At 43.0% G+C, this 13,860-nt stretch overlaps 1 protein-coding gene across 11 annotated transcripts in view; it reads left to right on the forward strand.

The window, feature by feature from the left end:
* Positions 1 to 13,860, forward strand: part of LOC147639861 (uncharacterized) — a 168,933-nt gene that overhangs the window by 95,558 nt on the left and 59,515 nt on the right. For 10 of the 11 annotated variants that reach the window (XM_086774803.1, XM_086774780.1, XM_086774789.1 and 7 more), the window contains 3 exons: positions 3,323 to 3,446; positions 8,942 to 9,327; positions 9,589 to 9,726. In XM_086774803.1, coding sequence (XP_086630929.1) covers positions 3,323 to 3,446; positions 8,942 to 9,327; positions 9,589 to 9,726 — 648 coding nt within the window. The remainder of the gene's footprint in view (positions 1 to 3,322; positions 3,447 to 8,941; positions 9,328 to 9,588; positions 9,727 to 13,860) is intronic. The other variant, XM_086774766.1, reaches the window with a different exon arrangement.

Genomic DNA, 13,860 nt, shown 5'->3' on the forward strand with positions numbered 1-13,860 from the left:
GATCTTGTGGACCCTCCACGAGTTGCTCCGGACCTACCTCGCCTGAGAGGAGTTACCTCAGACCAAGCCTCCGCACTCCAGCGTGCCCGATGCCCCCAGCCCCCCCATGGGCCACGATCACCTCATCAGCACCTACCTGCCCGAGATGTGCGGTAGATTCTGAGACTGTACAACATTGTTTATGGAGATGCAGCACTGCACAACAGATTTGGTCTATAGCCCAACTTATGGGCAAATTGAGTGGCCATCCATGCATGTTACTTGGGGGGCAGTTGCTTGGCTCTCCTAGTCTGGTCTGTAGCTTTTTTACGAGGGCAACGGTACAGACTCTGCTATTTTCATTCGTAGAGGTATTGCCCAGCATGGTTTGTTGCAGGATGTCTCGACTCTCATTATACACCCTCTAGACAGAGGATTGACACCAGTTGGGAGATTATTGCCAGTATTACAGTATGGAAGATCTGGAGAGCTCGATGCACGGGGGCTATTGAGGGTGTCCAAATCTTTGGGTCTCAGTGCATTAGTACTATATGGGATGATATCATCCATACTCTCATGGCTACTTGTGCTCGTATTCAGGGGTCCTCTCGTTCCACGCAGGCAAAGCCAGTTATATTTATGTGGGAGTGGGACCATGGCATTTTCTTTTCCTCTAGTCCCACAGGTCTCTCATGGCATCATGATGCTCCTCAGTGGTTGAAATCACCTTACATATTGGGGTGATTCTATTCTATTCTGGGTTATATCTATGATTGTTGTATGCCTTTTTCATACTTAATAGACGTCTCTTTCTTGAAGAAAAAAAAAAGTTTCATTACCTACTCTGCTTTCCAGTCCCCCCTTGGCTGATTCACCACTCAACAGCTCCCGAGTGGTGGTAACAAAATCCCGAGTAAACCTAGGCAAAATATAACAACTAATCTTTGTCACCCCCCCTTACTCCTGGCTAGGATTTATGAAACCTCAGAGTTTGGAACATACAAAACAAAGGAAGAAATAGACATTTTGGGGGACGACCTGAGCAGAGGACCCTTATTGACGCAAAAGAAAAGATTCTAGAGGGCATAATCATCGTCTAGTGAGTACTCCGCAGGGAAAGACACATGCGGAAGGTTTGTTGTAACTCTGTCGATGGAGATGTCAGCTTCTTCATCTTCTCAAGTTCTTCAAGAGTTTCCAAGCAGGCATGGTGCTGCACGTGTTCTTTTTCAAGTTTTTTGTAGCATTGAGAGGCTTTGTGCCCCATACGGCCACTATATCGACATTTTATACGCTTGTTATTCTGCCAGGCCAGAGTAGAAAATGCATTATCTTCATGGATGGTGCTGCTGCTAGAAGTTCTCTTTGTTGCAACGATCTTTTTCGATTAGCAAAGCAACCATGTCATCGAAGGTAGTAGAAGCGACTCGAAGGATCTCCAAGGATGGCTCAAAGCGGTTGATACTGTGCATACTCTTTGTTAACACTGCCATCTTGTCTTCATCACTAGGTGCACACTTGATATTGCCAAGTTGTTGCACCAATGAATAAAAACTGGCAAGATGCTCACTAAGCGCCTAGTCTTCACGCATCTTTAAATCATAAAACTTTAATTTGAGAAAGACCTTGAGTTTGTTATTTTGTTACCAAAAGTACTTGCTAGGTTTTGCTAGTTGTGGCACGCTATGGTGGTAAAGTCGATGTGATGCACCAAGTTGTTCTGAAGGTTTAAACCAATGACGCCAATAGCTTTTTGGTTTTTCTGCTTCCAGAATCTGTATTCAATAGCTGTTCCCGCAAGTTGCCCTTCATCACCGGAAACTACCGCCCCTAAATCATCCTTCATGAGGAGCTGCACGTTTGTTTGCTAGGTCAGATTCCAGAAAGCCGTTAATGCCGTCGAAGCGGTCCGTGAGTGGTAGGAGACCCGATGTAGGAGATGCCGTGATGAGCACTTAAGAGAATGTGGCCAAGAAAATAGGGTTTCAGCTCAAAATAGGGTATGCAAGTTAAATCCCATGGCATACCTTCTTTGGCTTAAAGAAGTACATGTGAGCTAAATGGCTGCAGCAGCTGGATTGAGTCGACTTTTTAGTCATGGAAAGCCAGCGCACAGGTGGACAGCTTATGACGAAGCAGCACGACCAGCAGTGCGAGATGCATAAGGTGAAGAATTCAAACAGGAGCTCCATGCGGCTCAGCTAAAGCGAACGAGGGACGCACAAGCTGTGGCCACAGAAGCACGTTGGCGATGGTCTCACAGGTGGCAGAAAGCGGCAACATTAGTCGGGCTGAGGACAGGCCAAGTGCGTAGGGCATTACCTCCACCAGGTGTCTTTCTCTGACGAGATCCAGCAAGCCCACTCTTCATAGGCGGTTACTCTGCTGCGCAAGCTGGGTACGGTGCATGCAGGCAGGCAGCACCCCTTCTGCCAATGTTGACAAGGCCCCTTGTCCTTCAGTGCTTAGCGATAGCTCCCAATAGAACTTCTGTACCGCATGTGCATAGCGATAGCTCCTAGGAGGAACAGGTGAACAAGCAGAGGCACCCCGAGCTCTAATGTTGGATCAGAGGACTACTAGCTGTGGAGGCCATGGAGGCTGTGGCAAGATGAAGTTGTACGAGAGAGGGACAGAGAGAGAGATGATGATGAAAGAGAGTGAAGTACAATGATTGGACACAAAGTACAAGTTTGCTTTATGATAAAACGAGTACAATGAAGCCCCTTTTATGGGCTGAAAGTACAACCTCTTCTTTGACCTTATTAAATGAGGTGTGACATCACTGCTCACCTCAAGGGAAGATTCCTAGGCTAAGAGACTATTCCCACACTTAACAACTGCGATTTCCCAACAGGCCAGTCGAGACAAAAAAAAAAGGGGAAAAAAAAGAATGACATTCCCACTTATTGCATCTATCCTCTCCATTCACCATGCAATCAGCAAAGTCCCATTCTCTTCCTCCTACATCATATCTAAGGTCAAAAGCCTTTGGCATGCAAACTTCAAAAGTGAAGGGACTATAATCACGTGCATTTAGTCATCCATCATTCTGTTGATCATGCTTTTGTGAGTATTTTATGATGCTTCCTACCTGCAACGCATGGTTTATTTGTAGACAAGGTGCTGTAGATATGCTGTACCTTGGTGCTCACATCACACTTTCAATAAGGGGCACTCCTTTATAAGAAAATGCTGGCCAATCAAAATAACATTTTCTTGTTCTTTTGTGTATGCTCTCTTCTAGATACTTTGAAAATCTTCAAGCCGAAGGCTTGTCATATGCTCGAAAGACTGGACCTTTTCACATATTTGCATAAATAACTTGAAAGTTCTTACTCAGGTGCCACAGGTCATGCATTTGAACTTGCGAGGAAATCCTATTGAGGAATCAAAAGGCTACAGAGAGATGGTTCTGAAGTCTCTGCTGTCTGTAACTGAGCTGGACTGTGTGCTAGTGAATGCTGGTAAGTCCATCATTTTCCACTTATCTGACAGCTTGTTTTTTACAGTGCTAAGGATTGCTTGGCTAGTTCAGTTGAGTTTTGCACATTGGTCTCCATTCGATTTTTATTCGTTTTGTGGCAGAGCAGAGGCTCATTTGTGCCTTTTGGGAAGTAAGGTTGACATACTTGGAGCCTAATCCGTCAGTCTCTTACACCCCCCACCACCCCTACATAATGGGCATTCCAGTCCTTGGAAAGCCATCTCAGACCCCTTGCAAAACACCCAACTCATGTGCATGCCCAGGGCACCCTACAGCCAAGAAAATGCAAGGCTAAGAGGTGTGGGACCAGGCGAGCTGCAGAGAAGCAAAAATGCAGGCTGTAGAGGTGTTTGGAAGAAAATGCAAACGTCAAAATGGCCATCCACAGCAGATCAGAACAGGATGACCAGTCAGTCTTTAGGGCTGGAAACAGCCCACAGGGCAGTCCATTCATTCGTTCAGCAATAAAGTAAATTCACCTTCATGATGGGGGAACCTTTGTTAATTTGGACCCAATCTGGTGCTCTCTCTCTTTGTGTCTCTCTTCTGCAAAATTCTGGTTTTATGGATAGCTGAACTTTGCTCTTACCAAGTTAATGAACCCTACTCCAAGCTTCTGCATGTAACACCTAGGAACTTGATATAAAAGCACGCAATGTATAACACAAATGGTTTGTAACATGCTAACTATGTGGAAGTGTAATTAATGATGATTAACACTAAGCTACAAAGGTTAACTCTAATCACATGTGCAATGATGACACAAAGAAGTAGAAGAGAGAGGCTCTCTACCTAGCCTACTCCTATTAGATATTACCAAAATGAATTTATACACTGCTGTAAATTCAGATCTAACACTAGATCTTGAATTCTTGACTAACGGGCATTAATACTACAATCCATAACACTAGTTGAACTTACTTCTATTACCTGCTCCAAAGCTTTACAGGGCTGAAACCTGTTATGTTGGGGCTGCTTACTATTGATCCATGTATGGGCTTTCCATTCCCATGCTTGAATGACTCTAGCCCTCCTTTTTATAGGGATTTCGATGGTAGGTCATATGCTGGTCGGCCAGCCCTTTTCAGGACCCAAAATATAAAAAAATGTCATAAAAAATGTTTACCTTGTGCCCAATATATGTTCCAACCATTGATGCATGTCCTGGGCACATCTCGGCGTCTATTGAGCTGCCAAGGCAACTGTGTGTAAGATGCATGTCCATGTGGCACTGGATTAAAGTGCATATGTGGCATCCCCTCTCGCTAAACTTGGAATATTAGGGAAAACCATGTGCCTTTGCACCATTCCTGATTTGGTCCAACCATAGGGTCGTCTCCTAACTTTTTGGCCCTGCCACTACTGCTTCGACTGGGATTATTCGCTCTTCTTTTGGCTCCTTTGCCAATGGGTGCTCTACTGACATGGGAAACTTCTTTATTGTGCCGAGATCTTCACCAGCACTTGGGTCATTCTTCTCTGTACTAAATTCAGAGCGACATAGCTGAACCATAGGTGTTTCCACCAGACATAGTTCTTGAATTGGTGGTCTCTATAGAGTCGAACAAGTGTAACTCCTGGTCTACTTCGGAGAACTATAGATCCTTGCGTGTCACTAGGATCCCTTTTCCCTTGGTCTTCAATTGTGTCATTCTTGCCAACTTCAATTGCCTTGGCCAAAACTGCTTCATTGCTTGTACTTGGTGTCATAAAAACTACCATCATGTTTTTCAACACCTCGTAGCATGAAGCTCGACACTCTTCTTCTTCCCATTTATATTGTGCTTCAACACTTCTTGGATACCGAAGATACTCTTGCTCCAATGTTTCCTTGCTTCTTCCGGTGCATTTTCGTTGAGCTTGCCGGGCTTCTACATTGCTACAGTATTGCTTCCTCAAAGCTGCTACGTGTTGCCGCCGACAGAATTTCACCATGGAGTCCATGTTGTTATGAAGGAACTTACCCACTAGACCTAGACTTTGTGCATGGAAACTATTGCTATATGCAAGACCTATGTAGGAAACCCTAACACACATGCATAAAGCTGACTATGGAACGCTAGCCCTAATTTGTGGCATGCACTTCTGCAAACCCTAATGCAAAAACACTACCTAGCTGCCATTTTCAGAGCCTAGAGTAGCATGAGACCTTTTGAGGCTTCCTAGATCAGAGGATGAGGCTGATAGACAGCCCATTATGTGGAATGACCTCATTAGAGATGAGGTCGGATGACCTTGGGTGCATGTGGATATATGCAGTGGCCTCGTTGGGAGAGATGTGCATCGACAGTTATTGCTTGGACAACTTTTAAAAGTATCCCTTTGGATCAGGGACTTGCATCTACCCAGCACCTTAGAGGGAGTCTTAGACGGATCGATCAAATTGATGCAACTATACCTCATGAGTGGATTGCTGGCTTATTTCACGATCAATATCATCATAGGTGGCTGGGAATTTTCTCTGGGACAAGAGTGCCATTATAGGTGTTGGCCTTGCTAAATCAAGATGAGGAGGGGGATCGTATTTTTTTTCTATCCAGCCAGGATGGAGATTGTTGAAATGTGACACGCAACAGATTATTCCTGGCACTTCCCTTCATCTAGTGAGAGTAGTTAGTGGCTCGGGAAAGCAATGGCATGTTGACCCTCTACCTGATATTGTGACCCATGGGTCTTGGTGCTTATGGTTGTATGGTGGATGTCCTATGAGATATCTTCATTTGGATCCTAGTGAGTGGGAGTGGATTGATGCAGCCGTAATGATATGCAAAGGTGTGGCACGCTAAAAAAACAAAGCCATCTAGCCATCATCAATCTGATCCAGGTGGATGGAATCAAACAAAGACTGACGCAAGGAATGACGAAAGTAGGGATAGCGTTCAATCCTTACAGAATGAAAAGCCAACTGATTTCTTGCATGCCATATTGTCCATCAAGCCCAATATCTAGTCGAGATTAGAAAGGGTTGTGCATGATCCAATGTAGAAGGCCACCTGCCAAAGAGCCAAAAAATTTGGAGGAATCCCCTAGACATTTGAGTCGAAGAAAATGTGAAATTTGGCAAAGAAAACTTTTTTAAAACACACACTACCTAGAAAGAACCTAGATGCTTCACACACTTTTTTTTTTGTAGAAGGCTATGTTCTATTACTTCACTGTACAAAGAAAGTTCTCAAAGAAGAGGCAAACTTCTTAAAAAGCATTCATAGGTCCTCTCGTTCCGTGCAGGCAAAGCACGTTGTATTTATGCAGGAGTGGAACCATGGCATTTTCTTTTCCTCGTAGTCCCACAGGTCTCTCATGGCATCATGATGCTCCTCAGTTAGCCATGATTGTTGTATGCTTTTTTCATACTTAATAGAAATCTCTTTCCAAAAAAAAAAAAAACTTAAAATGCAATCACAGAAGCTAAAAGCACTGAAAAAACAAAGCCAATTGGCCATCATCTATCTGGTCCAGATGGATGGAATCAAACAAAGACCGACGCAAGGATTGATGAAAGTAAGGATAGCGTTCAATCCTTTTGGAATGAAAAAACAAGTAATTTCTTGCATGCCAAATTGTCCATAAAGCCCAATATTTAGTCCAGATTAGAAAGGGTTGAGCATGATCCAATGTAGAAGGCCACCTGCCAAAAAGCCAAAAAAAAATGCGGAGAATTTAGATGCTTAAAACACACACACACTACCTAGAAAGAACCTAGATACCAATGTAACAAGCGAAGTATATGGAAGCGTAATTAGTAATGTTTAGCACTAAACTACAAAGATTAATGCTAGTCACATGCACAATGATGACACAGAAGTAAAAGAGAGCAACTCTTTACAAAACTTACTCCTATTGTATATTACCAAAATAAGACAATGCTGTAAATTCAAATTTGACACTAGATGTGGATTTCCTGTGACTAGTATGTGTTACTGTTACAATATGTAACATAACTGTACTTGCTTCTACTTGTTGCTCCAAAGCTTTACATTGCTGAAGCCTGCTATGTTGGGGCTGCTTACCACTGATCCATGTCTAGACTTGCCTTTCCCATTCTTGAGTGAATGAAGAATGACACTAGCCCTCCTTTTTGATGCGAAAGTATAATAAAAAATGATGTCAAATATGTTCACATTGTGCCTTACATATGTCCCAAACATTGGTGCATGTCTTGGGCATCTCTGGATGCCCATTGAATTGCCAAAACTGCTCCAGTCTTCCCATGTATGATCTCTCTAACTTTTTCTTTCAGGTGATTGCAAGCAAGATGCATGTCTGCGTGGCACCATATTAAGGTGTGCATGTGACATGATTCCACCAAGTATGAGTGATAGTGACTGTATTGTGATCCCAGTGGTAGTGTGGTAGATGTGGCTCGCTAGAGTTGGCCACTTAATGTTGAAAAACATCAGATTTTTCATGACAATCTTGAAGATGTCGCAGATTCTCAATGAATCTCATTTTTGGGCTTGTGTATGAAATCATCAATGGTTTTTCTTTCTTTCCATGTTAGGCAGATATTTGAAGTTTAGCTCCTGTCGCCCTTTGCAACACAAAGACAGGATCAAGCAAATGGTTACTAAACCTCCCCTTCCCGTGCCATGAGGCAGTGTATTCATACGGAATGTCTGTCCATAATGAGTATTACATAGGACTAGTGAATGCAGTAAAGAATCAACAGGTTGATGGATGTGTATAGGCAAAGCAGGAAGTAAACAAAAGGACACTAGGAAAACAACTAGTCAATATACAATATATATGACTGTCACAGTTACAAGACACTAGTTTGGTGAAATAGTACGGTTGGGCATGTATTGAGGGACCCATAACAGTCATACGAGTGAAATCCCAGGGGAGGGGGGGGGGGTGTATTATTTTTGAGAGTCTACTAGCCCCAGTACTCTTCAAGTAGGGTGGTGGGCCTAGAAATATAGCAACATATTTTTGGGCTATAGTCATTGCTGCCAAATGATATGGCTGTAACCTTGATTGAAGCATTGTGCTTAGATGTGGGTAGATGTTATGATATGCCAAAACACCTGTGTGGGCAATCCAGGTAGGACGAAGGGCTAGTGCTTCATGCCATACTTGTGGTTGTGCTGGATGTATGGCTTGTTTTCCAATGTCTCTTGAACGTAACAAAAAGGTAAAGGGCCATAAAGCGACACACATTGGACTGTATGCATGCTTTTACCTATTTGTAAAATTACTCTTCTCAGGCATAAGTCAACATGGAGTCTCTCACTGAGGCTGCATGGTTAGATGGCAAGAAAACATGCTATCAGTCATAGCTTTCCATGAAATAATTAAATGGCATCAGAATAGGGCAGCAACTTTGAATCATTCATTATAATTTCTGTTTCAACAGTGGGTTTCCTTTTTAAAAATAATACATTTCCTTGCAAAAGAAAATGGTCTTTGAGAGCACATCATGTGTAGTATTATGTGCTTTCTCACTTTCTTCACATTCTTATGCTCGTTTTCCAGCAAGTGTCCCTAATTTCTATATGGGAACAACTCTGGATGACAAGAAAGAGAAAGTGAAGCAAGAATTTGCAAAAGAGAAGAAAGACGCCACGTCTGTTGCCATGCTCCAGTTGCCCCACCAAGATTCAAACAGAGAGTCAAGGAAGATTATCAAGAGACTTGAAAATCCAGTCATAGGAAGCCTGCAACAAACTGGGATTCTGTTTGATGATGATGTTGAAGAGTTGCATCTTGAGCATCAGCATTTAAAGTCCATGTTATGTTTCAACAATTTCTCAAGTCTTCGCAGACTCATACTTTCTGGAAATGAAATCTCTACAATCGAAGGGATTGAGAAATGCACACTCTTAGAGGAGTTAATCCTAGAAGATAATTGCATCAATCAGGTGATTAAGACAGTCCCTCCTTGGGATCCTTTATTAAGAAGCTAGCATGTATGAAACTTACATTCTTGGGTGGTCTCAGCCCCTCTTATTTTCTTGGATTCATTGTTGATGCATCTGTATGTTATGATCCGTGATTTATTATGCTTGATTTGATCTAGCTCTTTTGTTTTGATCTAGCTCTCTTGTTCTCAGGTTGATGCATCTGTATGTTATGATCCGTGATTTATTATGCTTGATTTGATCTAGCTCTCTTGTTCTCAGGTAAAACAATCACTGCAGCTATCGGCGCTCTGGAAATTGGAGCTTGGAAGAAATGAGATGGCTTCATGTCTTCAGCTAACTGGTTTCAATGGACTAACCCAGCTCTCAATAGAAAGAAACAAGATTGAGACATTGAAGGTGTATACATAACACAAATTAATAAAGGAGAAACCCATATGAAGTCAATCTCAAAATATTGGTGGGGCAGATAGTTAAAACCATGCTTCTGATTTGCAGGACTGAAAAAAAACTTTTCTTTTTCAATGTAACTGATACACTGCAGATTGAATTTGGAAAATTATCAAACTTACAAGAGATATGGGATCCTGAACCTTGAATAATCTGTCCCTAGCAGAAGTGGTAGTAGAAACTGCTGCCCTGCTGGATACCATTCCCTATAACACACTGGATAGGGATTTAGTGGGTTTGAAGCAACTAGATCACTCCCAATAAGGTATCATACATCAAGATGCACTGGAGTCTGTACGAATCTACCCGTCTGGGTGCGATCGTTCTGGCTATGACTGAAAGAGATGCTCTGTCTTTCTGCTTGTTAAAGGCATAGTTCCCCGGTGGAAGCTTACCTTCTTTGTTCTCATTTTATTACTTCTCACACGGACCGCCGCAGGTGGGACTACAGTTGACGATGTGGGAGAGCAGGAAGTCCTTCCACTGCTCAACTCGGGCTCTAGGCTTTGGAGGATATGCCTAGAGGGGTCCTGCTCTAGATCACTGGATCAATGATGCTCAATCCTTTCTTATGGGGGGTTGTATGAGGACATTCAAGGCCACATTGGCGTGAACAAAGTGGCCATAGCTCCCTATCCAATTCCAATAAGAAGTTGTGGATGAGTTCTTGTACCCAACCTATGCACGAGCAGGAGGACCAACAAGAAGTGGTGTACTATGTGCTGGCTAGGAGAACCTAGTTGGCCATGATGGCTCTCAGCCGGTTAGGGAGAGCCATCAGATCTCAGGCTTGACTTTTTTGGTAGAGGTTGTTGCACTTGTACAGGGAAACAAAGATTTCCTCTTTTATTTGGCTTTCTCTACATGGTGGACTTGTCACCAATTGGTAGAGATCGGTCATTGGCGCTAGCCCAGCCTGTCCTAGATGTGCAGCTTTAGAGTCAGTTTACCATTGCTTATGGTAGTGCAGGGGGATTTGGACTGCAGCACACCTTTTTGGAAGGATGAGGAGGGATGCCTACATTTGTTTTGGTGCTATTGTTTGGTTGACACAATCGGGCCCGCAAATCAAGTTTGAAGGGAACGACAAAGAGATATGATCATGCGGGTTACCCAGGGAGTGGGTCGGTGAAGTCTTCTTCAAGATATGCCAAAGTTAGGCTATGTACCTACAGCACAGAGGTTGGACACTGCATGGGAGATTATTGCTAGCATCACAGCGTGGCACATGTGGAAGGCTAGATGCACTGAGGCCATGGAGGGAGCTTTGGTTTATGCTACCCAGTGCATTTGCAGGATTTGGTTTTATATTATCCACATGCTCACGGCCACTTGGGCCAGGATTCACGGACCTTCGAGAGCCATAGAGAGGGAACGTGACCAATTTATGAGAGAATGGGATCATGGCATTTTTTTCACTTGATCTCATATGGGGCCTTGTTGGTAGCACAAGCCACCCGATTGGTTGAGATTTCCCCCTTGCTTGGTCTAAAATCTCCCTTTTTGTGAAAATTTTTCATACTTAATAGAAGTCTCTTTTCTAGGACAAAAAAAAAGCTGTCCCACAGCCGCTTCGAGAAGTTACTTAGGAAACAAGAAGAAATACCTTGGGAAGACCTGTGTGCTGCAGTCAGCTGCCGGGGTCCTGTCTATCCCATGCGTCTGAATCCATCAGCGTCACCTTGCCGAATAATGGACTCTCCAGGCTGAAGCGGTCTGTCCACTCTCACTCTCCAGGTCAATGATGTTCAATCCTCCCTCTTGCTTAGGCGTAATAATGGTATCCCAAGCCAATCAACCCTTTCTACCATTTCTTACTCATCATGTGTTTTGATCATGTATTAATCTTTGAGCCTCTCTAGCTCACATGCATCCTCAACCACTTTTCTAACATGGTATCTAGAGCCAAGTTACGAGGGGAAGACGTTTCCTTGGTAGGTCATCTCATTTATAGCCTTTTTGATTTTTCTCCACAAAGCTCCAAAGCTGCCAGCCATACCCACAGCTAGTGGAGGATTCAATGCTCCGAGCTCAGTGAACCATTTCCCATCAAACTTTGTGAGCATCTTCCTCAGCTCTAGGCGCCCCAGCATGGCACATTAATTAGGTGGATTCGGCTTGCGTGTGGTCGTACAGCGAGTGTCGTCCCTAGAGTCCAGCATTCTCTAATTCCGCTTAGCTGTGGGTGCACCCATATGTGTGCTTGCTTACCCTAAGAGGGCTTGGCCAATAGTGTTCTCAGTAAGGAGAACGAAGCTCTTCATTAGAGCTGTGTCTTCTCACAGCCATAGCCAAAAACTTCTTTAGTGATTATTAATCACTAATAATACTACTTTGTGTTTGGCTAATCAAGTGTTTTATCTAACTTATCACTTGCTCCATCTCAATGTTGGTGTTGGCCCCTCTTGCAAGGTCCAACGAGTTTCTTGACATCAAATCCAAGCCTCTTCCAAGCAGCCTCTAGTTCAAATCTCTCATTCACTAAGAGCTTCAATCTTCAAGGTGACTCAAGTTTGAGTCAAACCCTCTTCAATACTTGCGCTCAAGTGTGTTGCTCAACTCTCTCAAGCCTAATGGCCTCACATGATACTACCTTCCGCTTTAAGAGGCAAAACTTCCACACTTGGCAAACCTGCATCAAGCTCATCCTCTCATGAAGAAAGGCCTATGAAGCATCACAAGTGGAAAGGAGAAGAAGCCAAGGGACCAAGCTACTATTCTGGCATGGGAGGCTAGAGATGACAAAGCAAGAGCCATCATAACTCTTGAGTTGGATGACACATACATTCACCATGTGGATGGGTGTGAATCTTCCAAGGCTTCATAGAATCAATTGGATACCCTATTTGGGGCTCAATCTAGGAGCTCTAAGTTTGGTTTTCTCATTGAGTTTTTTTTATCTGTTTAGTGAAAGCTAACATTGCTAGTCTGGTGAGTGTAAACAGATGGGAGTCAGATACAATGAAACTACTCACTAAGAGGATATTGGATCGAGTAGTTTTTGTGGGTAGTTCTTCTCTTGATTGTTTGAGAAGACTAACCCACAGTTTATATGTACTCTTTTCATATTATTAATATAAATACATCTTCACTATAAAAAAAAACTTGATATGAAGTCTATAACTTCTCTTGCATCTCATCTTAACTATATGCAAAGTCTTATGACCCAATGCAGGCATCTCACTAAAGGTGGATAAAGACATTGCCATTGCGGTGCTACTCAAGTCATTGGCTCCCGATTTCGACAACATTGTGACAACTTTAACCAATATGCCTATCACAAAGCTTGTTGATGTTGAAGCTTCACTTTTGGAGGAAGAGAAGAAGTTGAAGATCAAAGCAAAAGAGGACACCTTGTCCAACACTTCATCAAATGAAGTGGCTCTCTACACATCAATCAAAGGCTACAAAGGGAAGGCTAAGTACAACTCTTCAATCATTTGTGATTTTTGTCACAAACCTGGACACATTGAGGAAGATTGTTTCTTTCGAAAGAAGACTCAAAAGGCCTACATTATGCATGAAGAGTATGGAGATCAAGAATAAGAGCATGGAGAACCAAAGGAGAACAACAAGGGGCATCATGAAGTCCTCATAATGCAAAGTGACCATCTCTTCTAGATCATGTCTTGGGCCCGGCCCCAAACTCTTAATGCCCAACTTTACATAAGTGTTGTAAATCAGCCATTAAGCCTCTGCTAACGAGCCTCAAGCTTAAATTGTCATCGTAAACTTGTATGGTCATGGTAAGCAATCAAAGTAAGAGGAAAATCATCTAGCATAGATGCTAGGTAAGCATAAGTTGTGGTGAGTCATCAAAGGTCATCAATATCACTTTAATGATTATGTGTTTGAAGGGGGGTGTTAAAATATGCACCAAACACATCCCTAGAAGGATGGGGGGCCAAAAGGACCATGTACATGTGAAAGAACCAATTCACTTAGCTTGTGAGTGAAGCTTCTCTAGCATTTAGTTTTGTGTTGAACCACTTGTTTTGATGAAACTACTAGGTGGTATTGAGTTGCATGGAATCTATAAAAGGGCACTTCCTATGAAGTAATCAATCAATTTTATTTGCCCAA

This window comes from Cibotium barometz, chromosome 3 (assembly GCF_041138505.1).
Source record: "Cibotium barometz isolate CiBa-2024 chromosome 3, ASM4113850v1, whole genome shotgun sequence".
NCBI lineage: Eukaryota > Viridiplantae > Streptophyta > Polypodiopsida > Cyatheales > Cibotiaceae > Cibotium > Cibotium barometz.